This window comes from Nesoenas mayeri, assembly GCF_963082525.1.
Source record: "Nesoenas mayeri genome assembly, chromosome: 1".
Classification (NCBI taxonomy): domain Eukaryota; kingdom Metazoa; phylum Chordata; class Aves; order Columbiformes; family Columbidae; genus Nesoenas; species Nesoenas mayeri.
In genome coordinates this window covers 796,231-819,831 of record NC_137541.1, presented here as the reverse complement: position 1 = coordinate 819,831, position 23,601 = coordinate 796,231, and the positions used below count along the sequence as shown (strand labels likewise).

General features: G+C 63.6%; 1 protein-coding gene across 2 annotated transcripts in view; it reads right to left on the bottom strand.

Annotated features, from left to right (window-relative positions):
- Positions 1 to 498: 498 nt before the first annotated feature.
- The window catches only part of SBF1 (SET binding factor 1), an 84,187-nt gene continuing 61,084 nt past the window's right edge, over positions 499 to 23,601 (bottom strand). The window contains exons 12-42 of one of the 2 annotated variants that reach the window (XM_080352292.1): positions 22,031 to 22,159; positions 21,743 to 21,841; positions 20,740 to 20,944; positions 20,296 to 20,408; positions 19,687 to 19,836; positions 19,508 to 19,576; positions 18,555 to 18,713; positions 18,115 to 18,374; positions 17,216 to 17,388; positions 16,408 to 16,481; positions 16,113 to 16,308; positions 15,597 to 15,724; positions 14,285 to 14,460; positions 11,300 to 11,439; positions 9,364 to 9,571; positions 8,627 to 8,823; positions 8,404 to 8,541; positions 7,285 to 7,377; positions 6,962 to 7,039; positions 6,234 to 6,418; positions 5,291 to 5,467; positions 4,535 to 4,636; positions 4,266 to 4,451; positions 3,486 to 3,612; positions 3,276 to 3,406; positions 2,504 to 2,737; positions 1,995 to 2,105; positions 1,608 to 1,819; positions 1,412 to 1,499; positions 1,191 to 1,322; positions 499 to 1,034 (exon numbers count right to left, since the gene is read on the bottom strand). In XM_080352292.1, the coding sequence (XP_080208418.1) occupies positions 936 to 1,034; positions 1,191 to 1,322; positions 1,412 to 1,499; positions 1,608 to 1,819; positions 1,995 to 2,105; positions 2,504 to 2,737; positions 3,276 to 3,406; positions 3,486 to 3,612; positions 4,266 to 4,451; positions 4,535 to 4,636; positions 5,291 to 5,467; positions 6,234 to 6,418; positions 6,962 to 7,039; positions 7,285 to 7,377; positions 8,404 to 8,541; positions 8,627 to 8,823; positions 9,364 to 9,571; positions 11,300 to 11,439; positions 14,285 to 14,460; positions 15,597 to 15,724; positions 16,113 to 16,308; positions 16,408 to 16,481; positions 17,216 to 17,388; positions 18,115 to 18,374; positions 18,555 to 18,713; positions 19,508 to 19,576; positions 19,687 to 19,836; positions 20,296 to 20,408; positions 20,740 to 20,944; positions 21,743 to 21,841; positions 22,031 to 22,159 (4,569 nt within the window). In that variant the 3' untranslated portion in view covers positions 499 to 935. The remainder of the gene's footprint in view (positions 1,035 to 1,190; positions 1,323 to 1,411; positions 1,500 to 1,607; positions 1,820 to 1,994; positions 2,106 to 2,503; positions 2,738 to 3,275; positions 3,407 to 3,485; positions 3,613 to 4,265; positions 4,452 to 4,534; positions 4,637 to 5,290; positions 5,468 to 6,233; positions 6,419 to 6,961; positions 7,040 to 7,284; positions 7,378 to 8,403; positions 8,542 to 8,626; positions 8,824 to 9,363; positions 9,572 to 11,299; positions 11,440 to 14,284; positions 14,461 to 15,596; positions 15,725 to 16,112; positions 16,309 to 16,407; positions 16,482 to 17,215; positions 17,389 to 18,114; positions 18,375 to 18,554; positions 18,714 to 19,507; positions 19,577 to 19,686; positions 19,837 to 20,295; positions 20,409 to 20,739; positions 20,945 to 21,742; positions 21,842 to 22,030; positions 22,160 to 23,601) is intronic. The other variant, XM_080352291.1, reaches the window with a different exon arrangement.

Here is a 23,601-nt window from a genome sequence, read left to right as displayed (position 1 = left end):
GTCACAGCCCACGGGACCCACGGCCACAGCGGCCCCGGCTGCAGCCGAGCGGGACCTCTGGTCCCTTGTCCTGCTCGACCGTCTCGCCTGGTCACGCAACCAGGGGACAGAAGGAACTGAGGAGGCTGCAGAATTTGGCACCTCCCGAGGGGAACATGCCCCCACCCAACAGTGGAGGTAGAGCCTGTGCCCCAGGACAGGGAGTCCCTTTGTCCCCGCCTGAGCAGGGACACAGAGGCCACATCCACATACCCCCGAGACACAGAGCCCAGCGCCTGCAGTGACAACCGCCAGCGTCCCCAGGCAGCCGTGCTCGTTCCTGCGCCCGTGGGACAGACACGCGAGGGCTGGGACGCCGTGCGCTGCTGGCAGGGGACAGCGGCCGAGCAGGACGGTCCCTCCACGAACACCCTGAGCTGCAGGTCCCGGGGCCGGGAAGACGCGAGCGAAGCGCAGGATGCGCTCGAGGCGGTGGCACCGGGGGGGAACGGGGCTGGTTCTCCACGGGGATGCTCAAGCAGATGTGAAGCCGTGGGGGAGACTCTCCAGCAGCACGGGGAGGGGAGGTTTGGGGCTGCCGACCCCCCCGCTGCCGCAGAGCCTGGCGTGGGGGGCTCAGAAGACACAGTAATTACAGGGCTCAGACAGCCGGGGAGGACGGGGCAGGACAAGCTCCCACCCGCGCCCCTGCCTGCTCCAACGCGCGGAATTGCTCACGCCACAGTCCTACCACAGTGCAACCCCCGTCCTGCCCCGCTGCCACCGGGGGGCCGTGGCCGGGCCCCCAGCGCCGCACGCCCGCGGCAGAGGGGGAGGACGGCAACTCCTCCGCTCCGTCAGTCCAGCGCGGCGCGGCCGTGAGCCCGGGCTCGGCCGCTGCTCCACGGGCCGCAGCCCCAGCGCTGTGCCTGGAATCGGGCTCTGCTGAGCCGGGCTCACGCGTCCGACAAGCAGCTCTGGATGCGATCGATCCACTGCTGGGCCAGCTGCACGTCCTGGGCGCAGAAATTGTAAACTCGTTTTGTCGTCTTCAGCTGCAGGGAAGGAGAGGAGAGGAGAGGGGGTGAGGGGGCTGCGCCGGGGGAGCCAGCGGCACCGCAGCCCCGGTGCTGACGGAGCAGCTGCCGAGCTCTGCGCGGGGCCACGGGTGCCCGGCGCCAGACACGGAGGCTCCGCTCGGCTCCACTCACATCGAAGAACGCTTTCTCGTCCACCGTCTTGGGGGCCCCCATGGTGGGGGTTCCTGGGGTGATGGACTCCACCTCGGCCAGGTCGATGACCCCTTTGCACTCCGTGTCCATCCGGCTGTCATAGTACCGCAGCTGTGGAGAGAGCGGCCGCGCTGGCGTCAGAGCCCGCGGGACGGACAGACGGACAGACAGACTGCGGGGCGCACCCGCCCTTCTGGTACCTGGTGTTTGGTTTTATCCAGCACGAACCAACGAGGCTTCCAGGGCTTCATGAAGGCTCCTTTCTTGTACAGCGACCCCTCGTAGGACCTGCCGGAGCCGGGCAGAGCGTCATGGGGGCGGGAGAGGGATGGGGCCCCGCACTCACCCACCCCCAACGCCTTCCCACCCGGGAGAGACCCCCGAGCCCCCGCCTGCCTGTTCTCGCTCTCCGACATCTGGAACTGGCTGTAGAGCGTGCTGGTGCTGCGGCGCCCGCCCTGCTTCCCGCTCGACGGGGTGGACGTGCTGCTGGTGTCGCTGTCCAGGCTGAGGTTGAGGGTCGAGCCCACCCCGCTCTCCTGCAGGTAAACGCCCAGCGAGCGCCGGTGGTGGGACAGACCGGAGGACATGAGCAGCGAGCTGGGGGTCTGTGGAGCACAGGGCACAGCGTGAGGAGGAGACAGCACAGCGCCGGGGGCCCAGCACCAGCGCCCGGGGCCCAGCACCAGCATCTCCTCATCCAGGCTGTGGGAGCAAGAAGCCGCGTTGCTCAGGGCGCCCTTGGGCAAAGCCAAAGCCCCGGCCCCGCACAGCCCCACGTACCCGGCTGCCCTCCTGCCGCGCCTCGCTGCGCTGGGAGGCCTTCACCTTGTCCCACGTGTCCTTCCAGCGCTCCGGGACCTGCCCCAGCTCCATCTCCAGGTTCTGCAGCTCCTGGGGAAGGTTCAAACTGCACATTAGGAAACATTTCTTCCCCAAAGGGCTGTGGGGCATTGGAACAGGCTGCCCAGGGCAGTGCTGGAGTCACCAGCCCTAGAGGGCTGGACAGATGGACATGAGGTTCTCAGGACATGGGGCAGGGACAGAGTGGGTTATGGTTGGACTCCATGAGCTTGACAGGCTTTTCCAACTTTGTTTCATGATTCTGTGATTCAGGCATCACCCCAGGAGGGACAAGACCCCTGGGATCACTGTCCCTGTCCCTGTCCAAGGGCTCAACCGACCGCAGCCCTGAGCGCAGGGGGCAGCGTCCCCAGGGGACACCACGGGAGCCCAGCCCAGGGCCAAAGGCAGCAGCGCCGCGCAGACGATGCCGCCGCAGCCGCGCTCACCTCCAGCAGCTTGGAGATGGCGTCGGGCTCCACGCGGCTGCGGTTGTCGTAGCAGGGCCAGATGATCTTGCGCTTGGTCTGGGGCGCGCCGGCGTCCTGCCGATCCGCCTCCTCCACGTGCTCCGGCTGCCCCTGCGCCAGCTCCCAGTCGTAGGAGGGGCCCTCGGACAGCGTCTCCTCCGTGTAGTAGTCCCACACCTTCAGGTTGGAGATGTTGCTGTACGGCCTCAGCACCTGCGGAGGAAGCAGCGGCGCTGGGCTGGGCTGGGCAGGGGCTGCCTGTCCACACCGTGCAGCCACCCCCCCACGAGCCCCGCTGGAAACTGCTACCGTAACCGTATGTACATCCTCAGTTTTAGGTCAGTCTGCTCCTCCAACAAAGAGAAGAGGGACGTGAAAAACATGGAATCACGAGCTACAGCCACTGCTGCCCTTGCAGCTTTAGACATTTTGAAGCCCCACAATTGGTTGAGTCTTGCTTTAAAACATTATCTCAAGACTGTTGGACACAGTGTCCTTTAGCTGAACATTGCTCACTATACACTAAAATGATCAACGTAACCAATATGCAAATGTGCAAGATTGGCTCTTTAGGATGTGAACGTAGTGACAAGATTTCGTATAGAATGGCTGTTACTGGTGTGCTGGCTTATTCCAGCACCCAGACTTGCCCAACTCAGTAATAAACAACACCCTGTCTCTGTGTGCTGTATTTGTCTCGTGTGTGCACAGCGGGGAGGAAGAACCTGCTCTGGGACCCCGGAGCGCTCACCTCCCCGTCCTCGGGGGCGTACATGTAGTTGAAGAAGACGGGGGCTTTCTTGTTCAGCCGCTCGATGTAATCCCAGATGGACTTGTAGACCTGCTGGCTCTTGCGCTCGCCCTTCTCCTCGTACAGGAGCCCTGCGGGGCAGGAGGGACGGGGCGTTACGGGGGCCCGGTGCCGGGCTGGGGTCCCCAGGCGCCCCCACGCCGCCCTCACCCAGCTCGATGCGCTCGTAGTCCGAGTCCAGCAGGAAGGTGCGGAACCGGTTGGAGATGTAGTGGTAGCTGAGGAACTTCAGGTAGTACTGGCTGAACTCGAACTCCATGGGGAACTGCAGGTGGATCTGTGAGGAGCAGCGGTTAGAGCCCGGGGACACACACCGGTGCTTCTTACACACAGTGCTGTGAATTATTGCCCCAAAGCTCGATGAAATAATATGGATTATTGTCTCAAAGCCTGCTGGCTCCGGGGGACTGCACAGGAACATGCTCACTCGTGGTGCGGCTTTCTGTGGAGCAAGCTTACGTAAACTCAGCAAACGCGTGATCACCGTGAGTGGCTGAAACTCAGAAAATGCTTAAGGCTTGCGTAAGCTTAAGTGAAGCTCAGGCTGTATCAGCTCAGGCTGTATCAGCCACCGACATCTGGGACGAGACCAGCGGCTTGTCCAGGCAACGCCGGCCACCAACTGCAGTTAACAGCCCCATGATAACGCGTTTGTGTGCTCACTCACCACTGGGACCTGGAACCTGAGGGACAGGAGACAGCGCTGGATCCGGGTGCTGCTTATCGCATGCTCACCTTCTCGAATACTTGCTTCATTTTCCTCCTGAATTTCATTACTCTCTCTCTCACTACTTTCTGCATGATTGTTGTATTGAATAAACCAGCTCACTTGGTGGCGTTTAACCTCATTTGTGTCTTAATCTCACTCTTGGGATCACTTCAAAACCTTCCTGAACCCAAAACGGGACCCACACGGTGCTCGGAGCTCACCTGGTGGACACAGTCCAGGAACTGCAGGAAGATGGGGGCAAAGCCGCTGCTCTGGCCGGCCAGGGTCTGCGCCCCGCGGTGGCTGAAGCGGTGGCCGAAGGACAACCACTCCTTCTCCACCAGCAGCCGGAAGCCCTCCAGCGTGCGGTAATACGGGTCCGACAGCAGCTGCACCAGCGACACCACCTGTGGGGACAGGGGGCTCGAGGAGCTCGTGGGGGCACAGACGCCGCGGTGGGCGCAGCGCCGGGCGGCCGTGGGGCTCCTACCTGCGTGGTGATGTCCCAGCCGTCCTCCAAGCTGACCAGCACCGAGGAGCCTGTGTCCAGGAGCTCCACCACCAACACCGAAATCTGCAGGATCTTATGGATCTGCCAACAGAAGGGCGCAGAGTCATCGGGGCGCAGGGAAATCATCTGCTGGACGCTGTGCAAAACCAGGCTGAGAGAGCTGGGGGTTTGGCTGGAGGAGAAAAGCTCCGGGGAGACCTCGGAACAGCCTCTGGTACCTAAAGGGACCTGCGAGAAAGCTGGAGAGGGACTTTACAAGGGCAGGAAGAGACAGGACAAGGGACAATGGCTTTGAACTGAAAAAGGGGAGATTTAGATCAGATCTAAGGAAGAAATTGTTCCCCGTGAGAATATTGAGAGCCTGGAACAGGCTGCCCAGAGAGGTGGTGGCTGAACCATCCCTGAGACATCCCAGGCCAGGCTGGACGGGCTCTGAGCACCCTGAGCTGGTGCAGATGTCCCTGCTCATGGCAGGAGGGGCACTGGATGGTATTTGAGGTCTCTTCCAACCCAAACCATCCCACGATGATTCTATGATTCTCCTGGAAGCAGCATTTGGGGCTATTTATCCTCATTCCTCTTACACTAACCTTGCTCCATGCCAGTGACGCTCTGGAGGGGGCACCCAGACCCCCTTCGCACTTTGCCATTGGGTTAAAGCAGATGCCCTCGAGCGACAGTCCCTGGCAAAGGCTCCTGCCATGGGGATGGACCGGGCCCTGGGTGACAACTGACCTGGGACAGCCACTCGGACTCCTCCAGGGACCGCAAGTAGGCGACGCTGGGGTCAGTGGAGGGACAGCCCGGCACACAGGCCTTCATCAGCTTCTTGAAGCTGGCCTTCACCTGCCGCACGTCGAACACCTCGATGGGAACCAGCTCCCAGTGCTGCAGCGGGTCCGGCTTCACCCCCTGAGGGAGGAGAGCACCACGGAATCATAGGATCACGTTGGCTGGGAAAGAACCTCCACATCACCGAGTCCACCCATAACCCACCCTGTCCCTGCCCCGTGTCCTGAGAACCTCATGTCCGTCTGTCCAGCCCTCCAGGGCTGGTGACTCCAGCACTGCCCTGGGCAGCCTGTTCCAATGCCCCACAGCCCTTGGGGGAAGAAATTGTTCCCACATCCAACCTCAACCTCCCCTGGCGCAACTTGAGGCCGTTTCCTCTGCTCCTGGCGCTTGTTCCTGGGGAGCAGAGCCCGACCCCCCTGGCTCCAAGCTCCTTTCAGGCAGTTCAGAGATCAGAAGGTCTCCCCTCAGCTCCTGTTCTCCAGCTGAACCCCCAGCTCCCTCAGCCGCTCCATCACATTGTGCTCCAGCCCCTCACCAGCTCCGTTCCCTTCTCTCCACTCGCTCCAGCACCTCAAGCCCTTTCTTGGCGTGAGGGGCCCAGAGCTGCCCCAGGATTGGCGGTTTGGCCTCCCCAGGTCCCAGCACAGGGACGGTCGCTGCCCTGGGCCTGCTGGCCACACCAGTGCTGGCACCAGCCAGGATGCTGGTGGCCTCTTGGCCACCTGGGCACACGTTGGCTCCTGTTCAGCCGCTGGCACCAACACGCCCAGGGCCTTTTCCAGCCGCTCGTCCCAGCCCGTAGCAGTGCTTGGGCTCCATCCTGAGCTGCCCTGCACGGCCCTGCCACCACCCCGCCCCGCGTGGGGGCTGCCACCAGGGTCACCTTGAGCTGTGACTTGTCCCCGATGATGTAGAGCGAGGCGCGGTGCTGCCGCAGGAAGCTGGCCTCGGCGGGGGTGCCGTTGTGCTGGGTCCCCAGCAGGTCCTTCCCTGCCAGGCGCGACCCAATCTCCATGTTCAGGGCGTAGCTGCTCATGCGCCCGCTGGCGCGGATGCTGCCCCACTTCCCTGCGAGACACCCGGCGTCAGGCGGGGGTCCCGGCCGACTCGCGGGCTGCACCGGCACCCATGTCCCCGCACCGGGCTGCTGGGGACAGCTCGCCAGGAACGTGGTGGCCAAGCCGCCGTCACCCCCAGCCTAGCGCCCAGGGAGCACATGCCAGGAGGGTGCTGGGAACCAGGTTTGCTTTTGCTCCTTGTCCTGGCTGGGTGCTGGGGGCATCTCCTGCCTGGGGAGTGTGGAGACCAACCCCGGTGGCTCCACGTCCCCTCACCGCGCTCCTGCACCATGACCTGCTCTGCCCTGCCAGCCCCGGCCACCACCACCAGCACCAGCAGCCGCGCAAGGAGCCCAAAGCAAACCTGAGGGGACGCGGGGAGCAGCGGGGACAGCGCGGTACTCACCGCTGGCACCGCGGCCGGGCCGGGCCAAGTGGCGCAGGCGTTAGTGGGCGGAGGTGGGTGTTACTGGGGCATTAGTGGTGTGAAGGGTGAGGGTGTGTGGGTCAGTCGGGCAGGTTAGCACCCGTGTGGGGGCAGGCGGTACCGTACCTCGGGGCGTCTCGCGGCCCTTCGGCGACACGCACTTGGGGGTGGAGAGGGTGATGACCCGAGCTCTGTGAGCGAGCCCTGAGAGCACAGGACGGAACAAACCTCAGCGAGAGCCCGGGGAGCGGGATGAGCGACCGGAGCGATGAGGGGGACGGGAGGATGAGGGCGAGATGGCTGTGGGGTGCTGCAGCGGGTCCCTCCCACCCCCTGCGGCTGCCCCACGGCAGGAGCGAGCGGGGAGCCGGGAAGTGTCTACTCTACGGCTGCTGGCCCAGCCGGGCCCTGGCGAGGCCACGGCGCAGCGCTCACTCGCACGTCCTCACCTCCGCGGCTAACAGAACCGGGCCCTTCGTCCTTCCCTCCCATCACCTGCTTCATGAGCGATCCCAGCTTAGGCTGCCTCTTGTCGGAGAAATCTGTAGCACCAACACAACGTCAGCTCCGGGCCTGGCTGGGCTGCTCGGGGGGCCCTCCCGCGTGTCCCCCCGGGTGCTCGGGACGGAGGGGAAGGGGCCAGGCGGCGGCAGCAAGCGGGACAGCAGGGCGCCAGCGTGCGGGAAACACCTTCCAGCCGCGGCCACCGCAAAAAGGCACCTGGTGCGTGAGGGGGCTCGGCCCCCGCAGCTCTGCCCCAGGCGTTTGGCAGCAGGGTCATCGTCCAGCAGCCCCGCAGCCCCTGCGGCTCTATGGACACCGTATGTTGGGTCATGGGCTGCCCTGACCCTCCCGCCTTCAGCCACAGCCCTGGGCACATCCCCCGACATCAGGGGAGAGGCCTTGGGGGCTTTCGGCAGGTCCCCTCCTCCCCAGGCTGGGGGAGCCCCGGCTGGGACCCCCATGGTCCCTCTGGCCCTGGTCACCTCTGCAGCACCCACAGGGTGGAATGGCTGGGACAGATGATGGGTGACAGTGGGACATGGTGGGGCAGCCACAGGCGGCTCTGCCCAGAGAGTGAGGGAGGCAGAGACTTACCGAGGCGTCCTGTGACAGACTACGGCACCGCTGGCACAGACGGTGCCGAGATCCCGGCTACCAGGGTCCATCCCCCCCAGCACCAGGGTCCCCGCTCAGCCGGGAGCTCCCAGCGCTCGCAGCTGCAGGGCTTCCCAAAACCCGTCCCCACCACCAGCCACGGCAGCCCAGCTGGCACTGGGAGCTCTGGAGAGTGCACTGGGAGCTCTGGAGAGTGCACTAGGAGCTCTGGAGCGCATGGTGGGAGCTCTGGAGCACATGGTGGGAGCTCCAGAGAATGCACTGGGAGCTCTGGAGCGCATGGTGGGAGCTCCGGAGAGCGCACTGGGAAGGTTCTGCTGCTTCCTCCAGGGTGGGTGACATGGACAGCAGCTCACCTGCCTGCCCGGGTGCCAAGAGGGCAGCAGGACTCACGGCTGAGCCCCACACACCAGCACCAGCCCCGCGACCCCCAGGACCGCGCTCCTCACCTGAGCTGCTCATGTGCGCGGAGGTGAAGCCGCTGAGCGTGTTGCGCCCGCCGGCGTCGGCGTAGTGCGGCATGGAGTTGACGACGGCCTGCAGGTACTTCTCCTGCTCCAGACTGGTGGAGTCGGTCTGCGAGGGGCCTGCCAGCAGAGCCACCAGCGTCACCGCGCTGCCACCGCCACCGGGCCCGGGCAGGGGTCTGCAGGGGGCGGAGGGGACGGGCACCTGCGGTGGGAGCGTTCTGGGACTTGAAGAGCCCCACGACGCCCTTGCCGTGCAGCCCCCCCGAGCGCAGAAGCACGGCCTTGGTGCGGGAGTTGCGCCAGCAGACCACGGGGAAGCGGTTCTGGCGGTAGCAGCGGGAGATGCGCTGGATCGTGTTGTCCTGGATGCTCTGGGGCACGATGAGCAGCCCGGGGTAGCTGCGGAGAGAGCGGAGGCTCTGCAGGGCCTGGCGGGACCCAGCGCCAGTCCTCCCACCGCTCCACTAATCGGGAATCACGGAGTCACAGATGGTTTGTGTTGAAGGGACCTTCCCAGCCCCCCAGCCCCCCTGCCATGGGCAGGGACATCTGCACCAGCTCAGGGTGCTCAGAGCCCGTCCAGCCTGGCCTGGGATGTCTCAGGGATGGTTCAGCCACCACCTCTCTGGGAACCTGGGCCAGGCTCTCACCACCCTCAGGGCAACAATTCCTTCCCCATGTCTGGCCTGGATCTCCCTCCTTTAGTTTAAACCATCACCCCTTGTCCTGTCACAACAGGCCCTGCTCAGAAGTCTGTCCCCATCTTCCTTATGGGCCCCTTTTAAGTCCTAAAAGGCTGCTCTAAGGTCTCCTTGGAGCTCCTGTTCTCCAGCTGAACAGCCCAGCTCTCTCAGCCTGTCCCCCAGCCTTGGATCACCCTGGTGGCCCTAAGGACCCCCCTGGTGGCCCTAAGGACCCCCTGCTGCCCCCGGCGCTCACCTCCGGCAAATGGCGTACATGCGGTTGACGGTGGAGATGCGGAAGGGCTCGTTCTTGGAGCGGGTGAGGCTGCTGCTGAGGGTGCCCAGCCCCAGGCGCTGGTAGTCACGGCAGCAGGCTCGCTCCACCAAGTGGTTGATGGTCATCTTGTCCGAAGGTTTGATGGTGGTGGTGGGGGTCAAAGTGCTTCTGTCCATCTCTTCAGACACTGTGGGGACAAAGTGGGGTGTCTGGGTCTGTCCTCGGCACGGACGCGTGTCCCTTTGCAGCTGCAGGGGACGGCTGGGCTGGAGGCACCTCCTGATGGCAGAGATGGGACAAGGCAGGGACGCCATCCCACCACTGTCACAGAACAGATTTATTTAATGCTTTCACATCACTTGACCCCACTGAGAGATGAGGAAGAGCCCAGCACAGGTCTGTCCCCAGCTGCTCCATCACATGGGTCCCAGCTCCGCCCTCGGGGGACAGCAGCCTCCCGGGAGAGGGGACAACAAGGGCGAGGGCTCAGTCCCCGCCAGGTGACACAGCCCGTGGGGGCCGCCCTCCCCAGCCACTGCCCAACACTCCTGACGCGTCCCCTAACGTCAGAACTGGAGGAGAACAGCGGATCTCAAGCATCTCCTCCGGGTCTGAACACAGGTGATGCTTTGGCTGATAAGTGAAATGACAGACAGAGCGGAGAGTCATGTTTTGGGGCAGATGTCGAGCTGGAAAGTGCTGCAAACAAACCGGGGAGCAAACAGGACGAGCAGAATCCAAAGTGTCTCAGTGAACAGAAGACACATCAGCCGTGTCTGATGGAGCAGCCCCATGTGCTGGAGCGAGGGGTCCCCACAGACACCGCTGCCCAGTGACACCGCAAACCCGTCCACCACGTCCTCTCCGACAGGTCACCTGGGAAGGGTGACACCTGCAACGGGAGGACCCCTGTCCCTTCCAGTCCTGTGTGACTCCCAAACCAGTCAAGCTCTTCTCATATGTGACCTAACCTGCCCTGTGCAGCTTCAACCTGTGACTCCATCTGAGGAGCTGAATCACACAATCGTTTTGGATGGAAAAGCCCCTCAAGCTCATGGAGTCCAAACATAACCCACCCTGTCCCTGCCCCACGTCCTGAGAACCTCATGTCCGTCTGTCCAGCCCTCCAGGGCTGGTGACTCCAGCACTGCCCTGGGCAGCCTGTTCCAATGCCCCACAGCCCTTTGGGGAAGAAATTGTTCCCACATCCAACCTCAACCCCCCCTGGCGCAACTTGAGGCCGTTTCCTCTGCTCCTGGCGCTTGTTCCTGGGGAGCAGAGCCCGTCCCCCCTGGCTCCAAGCTCCTTTAAGGAGTTCAGAGAGCGAGAAGCTGAGGCCGCAGAGCACAGAGCTCCCTCCTCTCCACCTGGTTCACCAGGTCTTGGGGGTACATGGAGCTGCTGAGTGGCCACCAACAGCAGCCGAGAGCGGGCAGAGCATTGAGGACCAAGAGAGGGGACCATGGTGACAACCCTCGTCTCCAGGGACACTCCCACACCTTCTCCCTGCAGAGTAATGGCCAAGAGGTCTCCCTGCTCGAAGATGCTCCTGCTCTAACAAACACCTGCTCCCTACGGCTCCTGTCCCTGCTCCCCACAGCTCCTGTCCCTGCTCCCTACGGCTCCTGTCCCTGCTCCCCACAGCTCCTGTCCCTGCTCCCCACGGCTCCTGTCCCTGCTTCCCACAGCTCCTGTCCCTGCTCCCCACGGCTCCTGTCCCTGCTCCCCACGGCTCCTGTCCCTGCTCCCCACGGCTCCTGTCCCTGCTCCCCACGGCTCCTGTCCCTGCTCCCCACGGCTCCTGTCCCTGCTCCCCACGGCTCCTGTCCCTGCTCCCCACGGCTCCTGTCCCTGCTCCCCACGGCTTCTGTCCCTGCTCCCCACGGCTCCTGCCCCCATTCGGGGTGCTCCCAACCTGAGATCTCGTCCTCGTTGTCCTCCGGGAAGTGCTGGCTGCTCCGCTGCTCCCACATGGGCGGTGTGTATTTCTTTCGCGTCACGTACTGCCGGCCGATGGTTTTCTTGGCGTTTTTCACCAGGTTTTTGGAGAGTGTCCTGGAAGCAGAGCAGCGGTTGAGGGCTGGGGACACCACCTCTGGTGGCCACATCACCTCTGGTGGCCACAGCACCTCTGGTGGCCACAGCCCGGCCAGCAGAGCAGCCCCTGAGGGTCAGAGACACCGAGAGTCCGTCACACCCAGAGTGAAGCAGAGACAGGAGCGTCCCCACCACCGGCTGCAGGCGCAGGGTCAAAGCCACTGTCACCGCAGGAGAGATGTCACCTGCGGCCTCCCCAGCAGGAGGAGGTGGCTCCTGGGCTGCAGGAGGGCACCGAGCCCACAGCACCTGCCCTCCCTGGGGGCACCGGGAGGCTGGAGGGGCACCCAGGGGTCCCCTCCCGACCTGAGGGGACAGCAGCCTTGTCCTGGGCTCTAACGCCATCGCCTCCGCATCAGGGCTCCCACAGGCATGTCCCTGAAAGAGGTGGGCTCTGGGTCACTGCAGGGACCAGGGAGCCACTGCAGGGACCAGGGAGCCACCGCAGGGACCAGGGACCGACACTGCAGGGACCAGGGACCCACACTGCAGGGACCAGGGACCCACACTGCAGGGACCAGAGATCCATCGCAGGGACCAGGGATCCACTGCAGAGACCAGGGATCCACTGCAGGGACCAGGGAGCCATCACGGGGACCAGGGAGCCACTGCAGGGACCAGGGAGCCACCACGGGGACCAGGGAGCCACTGCAGGGACCAAGGATCCACCACAGAGACCATGGAGCCATCGCAAGGACCAGGGATCCACTGCAGGGACCAGGGACCCACTGCAGGGACCAGGGAGCCACAATGCAGGGACCAGGGAGCCACCGCAGGGATCAGGGAGCCACAATGCAGGGACCAGGGAGCCACCACAGGGACTAGAGAGCCACTGCAGGGACCGAGGATCCACCACAGAGACCACAGAGCCATCACAGGGACCAGGGATCCACTACAGGGACCAGGGACCCACTGCAGGGACCAGGGAGCCACCCTGCAGGGATGCTGCCAGGCTGGCCGGACACGGGGTGGCTGCTCCCCGGACAGAGGGGACCTGCCCGATGCCGGGTAAGGGACAGGGCAGCCCAGGGAACACGGGGAAGGGACCGTCCAAAACCCACAGGGGATTATCACAGAATGAACAGGCAGAACAGGCTGCGCAGGATGGAGCTGCGGAGAGCAGAATTGCTGGGGCAGGAACAGCCACCCGCACGTAGCACATCACCCGTCAGCGCCCCGGTGAGCCCGGGCTCCACGGGGAACAAACCGAGGAGACGTGGGAGACAGAGCAGCCGGGAGAGGGCCGCGGCCAAGCCAGGAGAACAGCTACACTGACAGAGATTTTTAGGAATTCCCCATACCAGGATGGGGACAGCGAGCCCAGGAGGTGGCTTGTTCTGCTTTGCAAAGCAGATGGTGAGAAAATCCAACCGCTCCCTACATTCACCAGGGGAGGGAGAGCGTTGGGACCGAGGGAGAACAGACCCTGAGAGCAAACGCCCAGGTCTGAGACTGGGAACGGGGGGACATTCTACCCGAGGGAACAAGTTCTGCAGACGCTGTGTGGCACTAAGAGCAGACGTGGAGGGGGTGACAGAGCACATCTCGCAAGGTGGGACAGATTCTGCGAGCGCCCCAGGCCGGAGCTGGGCCCGGCAGCTCCAGGCTCTCTGGAGGTTGGCGGGACTGGCACAGCTCCCTCGGCACGCCCTGGGCTCCACGGAGTGCCGCGGAGCACCGGCATCACCCACCTGCAGTGCTGTGGTGCTGAGAACCCGCACCCCAAACCGGCCCAGCCGCCTGCAGCCCGGCACGGGCACCCTGGTGACAGCCCAGCGCCCCGGTGACAGCCCGGCACCCGCGCATGCAGAGCCGGTGAGCAGCCGCCCCGGCAGCGGTGACGGCCGCAGCTGCGCCAACGCCACCGCACAAGCCCCCGCCCAGGCTGAAGGCATCTTACGTGGTTGAATGGCCAAGGTGCCCGAGGGACATGACCCCCACTGTCAGGCCCTGGAAGATATCGGTGACCTGCTGGGAGCTGAGTCACAAACACACGGAGAGACGCTCAGTCGGGGCACAGCAAGCACCAGCAGCCAGCGCAGCGCCACAGCATCGCCGACCCCGAGCGCACAGCAGGGTCTGGCCAGGCCAGCACCACAGCTTCCCCGCGGCCCCCGGCACGGCACAGCCCGCCCGCCTGCCCGCTGGAGCTGCTCGTGCCGATAAACATCTGCAGGGTGGTGTCAGGATGGAGCAGACTCTGTTCATGGTGCCCAAGGCCAGGGTGAGGGGCAGCGGGCACAGACTGAAGCACAGGAGGCTCCATGTGAACATGAGCAGCCACTTGTTTGCTGGAGGTGCCAGAGCCTGGCCCAGGCTGCCCAGAGCGGGTGTGGAGTCTCCTTCTGTGAGCCATTCCAGCCCTGGGATCCTGTGTGATCTGCTCTGGGACCCTGCGGGAGCAGGTGGGGCTGGGGACCCGCAGAGCTCCCGCAGCACTAACAGCTGGGGGGCCGGGGCTCTGGGGTTCTGTGAACCTCTCCCATGAGCTGCCGCCTCGGCCCTGCGCTGGTTTGGCAGGGGCAGGGGACACCACGGGAGCCAACACCCGTCTTTGAAGTTTCAGCAGGGGGTTCGGAAGCTGTGTCTGGCCCTGCAGCACGTCCCCTCCCAAAACTAAAAGGAGATCTCACACAAGGAGAGGTCTGAGCCAGGGGGGCTCAGGGACCCCCACCTCCTGCCCAGGAGCCTGTGCCCCAGCGTGTCCCGGTGTCCCCCACTCCACCGCTCGCTGTCAAGGGGGAAGAGGAGCCCCGCGGTGCCAGAAAGGTCAAGTGCCTCCCAGGGCTGTTCCCCATGGTACCTGAGCGACGGGTTCTTCTCCTTGGCTTTGGGCTGCATGGCTTGCTTGGGGGACTGGCCCACGGTGAAGGCGAAGGTGCCGCGCACGTGCTGGGGGTAGCGCAGCTTGTGCAGGTGCTTCCTGAAGATCTCGGCGCTGTCCGAAGCCACCTCCTCGTCAAAGGCGATCTTCAGCAGCTGCGGGGACAGCAGGGACAGCCTGACGGGGCGGTCACGGCTGGGCCAGGGGATGGGGATGGGCTCTCCCCACGGCACAGGGCAGAGCTGAGGTCCTGGTTGGGAGCAGGGACAGCACCGTGCACAGGCTGCCCTGTCCCTGCGTGCCAGCTCCTCCACCCAAGCTCCTTCCTCCTGGGCACAGCTCCGTACTGCAGGCACTGCGATGTCCCAGAGCCCGGCCACTGCGGCTCCGAGTGACACGACGGGCAGGAGGGAGCAGGTGGTGCTCTAGGTGCTCTCCTCCCAGCGCTGCTCCATCCCCACACGTCTCTCAAGGATGTAAAATGCTTAATACCCGCTCACATTGACACCTCTCTCTGCTGTATTTCTCTCCCCAAAACCTGCTACAAGGTTTTGCAGAACCAGCCCCCAGGGTGACACGTGGGGACGTCTCAGCCCCTCGGGCTCCAGCCGACACTGGAGCGGTTGGAAAGGAGCCTCCAGATAATGAGAAGGACCGTGCTCCTGCGTACAGCAGGACTGCGACCGGAGCTGCTCTGCTGTGGGACAGGCTGAGAGCTGGGCTGTTCAAATGGGGGAGAGAAGCTCCGGGAGACCTGAGAGCAGCCTCTGGTACCTAAAGGGACCTACAGGAAAGCCGGAGAGGGACTTTGACAAGGGCAAGGAGTGACAGGACAAGGGAGAGTGGCTTCAAACTGAAAGAGGAGAGATTTAGATCAGATCTAAGGAAGAAATTCTTCCCCATGAGGATGGTGAGAGCCTGGCCCAGGTTCCCAGAGAGGTGGTGGCTGAACCATCCCTGAGACATCCCAGGCCAGGCTGGACGGGCTCTGAGCACCCTGAGCTGGTGCAGATGTCCCTGCCCATGGCAGGGGGACTTGAGGGCTGGGAAGGTCCCTTCAACACAATCCTCCAGACCACAGCTTGTTCCTTCCTCTGCAAGGGGCCTCCAGCCCTGTCTCCTGGGGTCCACTGTCCCCTGCTGCACAGGTTGCCTTTGGTCCCCCCAGGAGAATCGCCCCCAAACCATGGCAGCCTGGGTGACGGTGGCAGCCACGGCCACGTACCCGCTGGGTCCCACCACCAGCGTGCTCCTCAAGGCAAAGGAGCAGCCCCAGCGCCGGGCATCTCACCTGGAATGTGCAGGAGCGCAGCTGCAAGCCCTCCTGGATGAACTGATCCACCTGCGCCTGGACGTTGATCTTCTTCTCTTTGGTCAGTGAGGCGATGGGGAAGGACCGGATCACCACCTGCTCCCCCACTGGGGACAAGCATGGGGACAGGTCAGGCACGTCCTGCTGGGGCTCAGCCAGACCACCTCGGTGGCCACCACCAGAGAGAGCCCGCGGGAGGAGGTGGCCAGGAACAGGCTGGACATGCTCCAGCCAGCCCATGGTGACTTGTAGGTGACAGCTGGGACAGGCACGAGTACTTCATCATCTACCAAAGGTGCAGAGGGAGAGCAGCCTCCCCTTCTGTAGCACTGGGAACAACCACCAAGCTCGTGGTGGCTGCAGCAGCCCCAGCGCAGCCCAGTGCTGGTCACTCCCCAAGGCTGCAGCCACTGTCACCAAGTCCTGCTCCGGCCACCACCCTCCCAGGAACCCCCCGCCCTGCGGAGAGGGGACACACGCACACCAGCCGCTCACCCAGAGGGTCAGTGGGAGTGCCTTTGAAGATGATGCGGTACGTGGTGAGGAAGATGGCTCCTTCGGCGGGGAGGAGGGGGGGACCCCCGATATTCCCTCCGGCAGCTTCTTCCCGCCCGTCAGGCATGAGGTACACGCGCAGCCCTTCCATCACACACTCCTCACCCACCAGCAGGTTGGGGCGCAGCAGCTTTGGCTACGGGGAGGGACAAGAGGAGGTTGAGGCCCGTGCCGCCCGCGGCAGGGACCCCACACAGCACCAGAGCCTCCCCGGCTGCCACGGGCACGTCCATACCTTCTGGATGGGAGGAAGCCGCTTGCTCTCCCTGTGCACGGCATCCAGCGTCTCTATGTGCATCTGCACAATGTCTGCAGACAAATGACAGAGTCATTTTGGTTGGAAGAGACTCTCCAGATCACCGAGTCCAACTGTTTCCCCAGTCCTGTCCCTGCCCCATGTCCTGAGAACCTCATGTCCGTCTGTCCAGCCCTCCAGGGCTGGTGACTCCAGCACTGCCCTGGGCAGCCTGTTCCAATGCCCCACAGCCCTTTGGGGAAGAAATTGTTCTCACATCCAACCTCAACCTCCCCTGGCGCAACTTGAGGCCGTTTCCTCTGCTCCTGGCGCTTGTTCCTGGGGAGCAGAGCCCGACCCCCCTGGCTCCAAGCTCCTTTCAGGCAGGTCAGAGATCAGAAGGTCTCCCCTCAGCTCCTGTTCTCCAGCTGAACCCCCAGGTCCCTCAGCCGCTCCATCACATTGTGCTCCAGCCCCTCACCAGCTCCGTTCCCTTCTCTCTACTCGCTCCAGCACCTCAAGGCCTTTCTTGGCGTGAGAGGCCCAGAGCCGCCCCCAGGATTGGCGGTTTGGCCTCCCCAGGTCCCAGTGCAGGGGGAATGTGAAGTTAGACAGCACAAGCAAAGCCCTGTCCCACACGCTGCCCATCAGGCGCTAACCCGTCCCGCAGCACTGTGTGCACCTTCTCCTGGCATTCCCACCGCTTCCTTCCCAACCTCCTCCTGAGCAGCCCCCGAGCTGATCCCTAAGGATCCCCAGAGAGATCCCACGGCCACCCACACCCCAACGCTGGCACAACGTGTCCTACCAGGGATCATGACATGCAGCCCCTTGAGGTGCTCGTTGGTGACTCCGCTCTCCGTGCAGACTTTGTCCACAAAGCGGTTGATGAATCGCACCACGTAGTTGGCCACATCGGAGCTCTCGGCATCCTCAAAGCCGCTTTCTGTGTCATAGCTCTCCGCCACGCTGCCCGCGATGCTGCCGCACAGGAGCAGGGACGTCAGCCCAGAACACCTCTGAGCTGTGTCCCATCCCAGCAGAGCCCGGGGGAGTTTCCACTCTTGGTATGAACCCAGAGGAGCTTCTACTCTTGACATAAGACACCCCTGGTACTACCACCTGCATTGGTCCTGAGGGCAGCTGGACACCTGGGTACCAGGAGCTCCTGTCCCCAGTTCAGGTTGCTCTGGTGTCCCTGTGGCACAGCGCTAGCAAGGGTTCCAGCCCTCACAGAACGTCCTGGGCTGGAAGGACCCACAGGATCATCAGTTCCAGCTCCTGTCCCTGCACAGGACAGCCCACAGGTCACCCCGTGTGTCTGAGGACGGTGTCCAGTCTCTTGAACACTGTCAGGTTGGGCCGTGACCCCTCCCTGGGAGCCTGTTCAGTGTCCAGCACCTCTGGGGAAGAACCTTGTCCCCATGTCCCACTGCCCCCCCGGCACATCTGCTGCCGCTCCCTGGGCTCTGTCCCTGTCCCAGAGCAGAGCTCACCCTGCCCCTCCTGCTCCTGCTGAGGAACCTGCAGCCCATGAGCTCTGCGCTCAGGCTGCTCTGCTCCAGCTGAGCAAACCCAGGGACTGCAGCCGCTGCTCACACGGCTTCCCCTCCAAACCTTCACTGACTTCATGGCCTCCCCTGGACACCCTCCAGCAGCTTTATCTCCTCTCTATCCTGTGTCCCAGCCCCGCAGAGCCGCGCTCACCTGTTGGTGACGAAGCTGTTGCTGACGCTCTCCACGTCCCCCAGCCCCGAGCTGCGGAGCAGGCGGTTCTTGCTGGTGTCCAGCGGCAGCAGCAGGTAGCTCATGCGGTTGGCGTAGTGGATGGCCTGGCTGAACACCGTGCTCTCCTCCTTCTGGATCAGCTCCTGCTGCTTCTCTCGGCTCATGGTGGGCCAGAGCCTCAGCTGCTCCGACGCAATCTCCAGGGCAGACTTGGCTTCCTGGGGGCCCTCCGTGCTCTCCTGAAGGAGCGTGAGGGAGATGTCAGTCTGCGTGAGCAGGAGGCCACCAGCCTTCACCCCGCTGTTCCACAGGCACCTCCCAGCACCAGCTGCGCGGTTCAGCTCCTTTATCAGCCCATGGACCTTCGGGGAGAGCTGCTTGGGCAGAGCTCCCCAGGGACGGCCCTGCCACCTCCTCACCTCGTCCGTGTGGTTCTCCTCGTTGTTGTCCAGGTACAAGGCTCGGATGTGGTTCTGCACGTCGCAGTAGAACATGGCCTCCCAGAATTGGATGTTGGTCCACACCACGTGCTCCTGCACGCAGCTGTAGGCGAACTGCGTGATGCCCGGGCTCAGTTTCTGAGGAAGCAGAAGGTGGAAGAGTTTCAGACACACGTGGCTCTGAGCCAAGCTCTCCCCTCCCGTCAGTCCTCGCTCTGGCCTCCTGCTGGGAAAGGCAACGTTCCCTGGGGCAGGGAGGAGGGACCTGGCACCAGAGCTCCTGCACCGTTCCTTGTCCAGCACCCACCAGAGCCCCACGGGGCCTCACTGGATCACAGAACCACAGACAGTTTGTGTTGAAGGGACCTTCCCAGCCCCCCCAGCCCCCCTCCCATGGGCAGGGACATCTGCACCAGCTCAGGGTGCTCAGAGCCCGTCCAGCCTGGCCTGGGATGTCTCAGGGATGGTTCAGCCACCCTCTCTCTGGGAACCTGGGCCAGGCTCTCACCACCCTCAGGGCAACAATTCCTTCCTCATGTCCGGCCTGAATCTCCCTCCTTTAGTTTAAACCATCACCCCTTGTCCTGTCACAACAGGCCCTGCTCAAAAGTCTGTCCCCATCTTTCTTATGGGCCCCTTTTAAGTCCAGAAAGGCTGCACTAAGGTCTCCCCAGAGATTCTCTTCTACAGGCTGAACAACCTCACGCTTCCCCCAGCCACCTGGAGATCCCAGAGAGCAGCACAGCCAGTCTGGCCGCGCTGCCAGGGCTGGGGGCTACCGGGCAGGACCCCGTCACTCTGAGGAGCACCAAGGGGACAACCTGCCCCAGCCTGGCCACTGTGCCGGCTCTCAGCCGCTGCTCTCTGTGGCCTCCAGGGAGCTCCGAGTTGGCGAGGGCCATACAGGGGGTGGGGACGGTGTGGGGACTCACTCGGCAGAAGGCGGTGACCAGCGGCAGGAGCGCGGCTGCGATCCCGTGCTCATCCATGGCCGTGCAGTCCTGCGGAAGGGAGCGGAGGTCACGGGAGGATCCACCACAACACCCCAAAACCCGCTGCGGTCCCACGCGGGGACACGCTCCTTCCCAAGGGATGCCCCGGCCCCTCCTACCTGCAGGCAGCAGTTCATCATGCGGATGATGAAGTCAAACTGCTGGTGGTCCAGCACGGCCCGGTTCTGCTGCACGTGCAGGTTCAGCTCCTGGGTCAGGCAGTGCCGCGCCGCCCGGCCCTTCATGGCGCGCAGCACCGCGGGGAACAGCTGCCGGGGACAGGGGACGTCACGCGCGGAACAACACGGACGGCCCCGCGGAGCTCTGGCCAGATGGCGAGGGCGGCCCAACGAGGGGGTGCAGCGGGGACTACACGTGCTGGCTGACCCCAGGGCGTTCACAGGACAGGGCAAACCAGCGCAAAGCCCCGGCTGGGCAGCTGCAGCTGAGCCCCGCGGGTCCCGGGGAGGCCCCCGGCCTGGTCACCTCCGCGGGACAGATCCCGAGGGGCAGCGGGAGGTGCAGGAATAGTGCTAAACTGGCACGGCAGGGCCACCAGCCAAAAGCCCGGGGACACACAAGGAGAAACAGCAAACACGTGAACAGGTGAGAACGGAGCTGGTGAGCACAGACCAGGACATGGCGGGGTGTCCCCTCCAGCCTGTCCCAGCAGCAGAGCAACCCCCTGCTCTTCCCCCAAACCACCAGCTCCTCAGTACCCCCCTCACCTTTTTGGCTTCTAACATCTTGTTCTCGAAGACGTAGGAGATGCAGTTCCTGACGACCTCCAGGCGCCGGGCGCTGTTGGCCAGGGCGTTGCCGTTGCGCTCCATGATGGCAGCTGGGGAGACAAGCGCCTGTCAGTTCAGCCAGGGCAGGACAGACGGGTGTCCCCCCCACGCTCCGCGGGGGCAGGGCTCGGGGCTCCAGGAGCTCATGCTGGAAGGAAGGACACTTCGGGGGCTCCAGCCATCCCCTTGTGCTGGCTGGTGGGCTCCAGGGAGCAATAAGCAGCCCAAGGGGCAGAAGCTCATGGAGACAGAGCTGCTGCTTCTCCAGGACAGCAGCACGACCCACACTTTGCTCACGCGGGACCCTGGGATGTGAGAAGGAGCCAGCACCACCATGGTAAAGCTCCCCCAGCAGCGTTTCCCACCGCAGGGCACACGTACCGATGGGGGGTCCCGATGGCACCATGCATTTCTTCTCCGCCTTCACAGCCGGAGGAGCCGTCTGCAGCTTGGCGGTGGCCTGGTCGATGATCCACTGCACCATCCCCTCATCCAGACGGGGAAAAGGCTTCTGGTGGAGGCGCAGGTGACAGCCTTCTGTGGGCTTCTGCACCTTGTGCATCGTCACCGCAGGGTACGGGTTCTCCTGGAGCGGCAGGAGGTTGCGCTCAGTCTCAGGCCACCACGCGTGCTCTCCCAGCCGTGTCCCGCAGCAACCGCTGCTGCTCCAAGGGCCAACTCTCCCCCAGCCCGTACCTACAGCCCCCGCAACCCGCAGCCCCGCGGGCTGCCCGGGAGCAGCGCCGGCACAATGCGCTCCCAGGAGCCACGAGGACTGGGAGATGGGCCAGAGGAGGCCATGAAAATGATCTGAGGGCTGAACAGCTCTGCTGGGGACAGGCTGAGAGCTGGGCTGTTCAGCTGGAGAACAGGAGCTCCAAGGAGACCTTAGTGCAGCCTTTCTGGACTTAAAAGGGGCCCATAAGAAAGATGGGGACAGACTTTTGAGCAGGGCCTGTTGTGACAGGACAAGGGGTGATGGTTTAAACTAAAGGAGGGAGATTCAGGCCAGACATGAGGAGGAATTGTTGCCCTGAGGGTGGTGAGAGCCTGGCCCAGGTTCCCAGAGAGGTGGTGGCTGAACCATCCCTGAGACATCCCAGGCCAGGCTGGACGGGCTCTGAGCACCCTGAGCTGCTGCAGATGTCCCTGCCCATGGCAGGAGGATGGGGGGGCTGGAAGGTCCCTTCAGCCCAAACCATCTGTGATTCTGTGCTTCTATGAATCCTGCTCCTGGGAGCAGCTCACGCCAGCCCAGACACTTTCTGGACCATCAGCAGGTGCCCCACCGCATCCAGCAGCGTGGGTGGGATGGGATCGTGCACCACGAGCATCAGCTCCAACCAGAGCTTCCCCATCCCGCCCGTGGTCCCCCAGCACTCACGTTTTTGTACAGCTTCTCCGCCAGCTCCTTGATGTGTCGCAGTATTTTCTGCTTGTTCCCCTCCTCGGCACGCATCCGCTTCACTTCGTAAGCCACGAGCTGGGGGAGAACAGTCGGCTGAGAGGAGCAGCTGGGCAGGATCCGGCCACCCTCCCATACCCCAGCTGCTCCCCCAGGCACAACACAGCGTCACAGCAGGTCCCTGGCTCCGTCCCTCGCGGGGACAGGAGAGCTCAGCAGAGCAAAGGGACAGCAGGATGGGGGGACGGCTGCCAAACGGTCGCTCACCTCATCAAACAGGTCAATGGAGCGGTACGGGGCCCCCCGCTCGGTCACGAAGCCGGCGAACGCCATCCCCTCCAGCACCTTGGTGAGGAAGTCGTCCTCCGTCAGCCCCCGCTGCCCCAGGAAGGCTGCCTGCAAGGGGGGAGCAGACTGTCAGCAGCAACGTCCGGCGTCCTGCTGACCCGGCAGTGCAGGTGACACCGTTACCGCAGCGAGGGACAGCGCCCGCGCAGCAGTGGCACCGCGGCACCTCCTTCCCCGTCCTGCGCAAGTGCAGGGACAGGATTTGTACAGAAACCTGCAGCTCTGGCCCGCGGCAGAGACACGTGTGCAGCAGGGACGCGCAGCGGCCAGCGAGGAGCTTCTGCACCCGCCCCGGTGCAAACAGGGACACAGCGGCCACAGGATTCCGCTGGCAGCTGTGACAGGGACCTGAGGGGCCAGAGCAGCCCCAGGAGTGACCCGAGGCTGGAACAGCTCTGCTGGGGACAGGTGAGAGAGCTGGGCTGTTCAGCTGGGGAACAGGAGCTCCAGGGACCTTAGTGCCGCCTTTCCGGACTGAAAAGGGCCCATAAGAAAGATGGGGACAGACTTTTGAGCAGGGGCTGTTGTGACAGGACAAGGGGTGATGGTTTAAACTAAAGGAGGGAGATCCAGGCTGGACATGAGGAAGGAATTGTTGCCCTGAGGGTGGTGAGAGCCTGGCCCAGGTTCCCAGAGAGGTGGTGGCTGAACCATCCCTGAGACATCCCAGGCCAGGCTGGACGGGCTCTGAGCACCCTGAGCTGGTGCAGATGTCCCTGCCCATGGCAGGGGGATGGGGGAGCTGGTCTTTTCAACCCAAGCCATTCTCTGATCCTGAACAACACTTGTTCATCCCATTTCTTCCCCAAATGCGGCTTTCAAGGAGCCTCCTGCCAGCACCACAAAGAAAGCAGCAGGTTTCTTGTGTTGGCAGAAAACCCGCAGCCCCTTCCTCTTGGCCGATGAGCTGGGAGCTCGTCCCATCACGCAGCCGGTGGGGAACAGCTTCTGCTCCTCCGAACACCCTCGCTGAGCAGGATGTGACGAGGGTGCTGGGCAGGGACACTCAGCTGCAGCCCCAGCGGGACTGTGGACCTCCAGCCACCAACGCTGACCCCCTGCGGAGCAGCTGGAGCAGTCCCCGTCCTGAGGAAGGAGCGAGAGGTGCTGGGCTTGGTGCTGGAGCCACGGGCTCGGTGCTGGAGCCCTGGACCATCAACTGCCATGGCCCTAAACCCACCGTGAGAGAGGCGCAGATGTCGCTGTGACTGCAGCAACCGAGTGGGTGCAATTCTGGCTATTTTGAGACCGAGCAGTGGCTGCGTGCAGTGGCTGCGTGAAACGGAAGTTCATTACACTTCATTCATTTTACAGCAGCTTTAAGAAAGGGCATTTTCTCACATTTATTGCATGTTTATCATTTTATGGAACTCCTGAATATTTGTTGGGAATAACCTTTTATTGAGCATTAGAAAAAGCCCTCATGAACAGGCCCGTGACTTCCAACATCAGAGAGCAGCGCTGGGTGTGCACACTGGGTGTGCTCACAC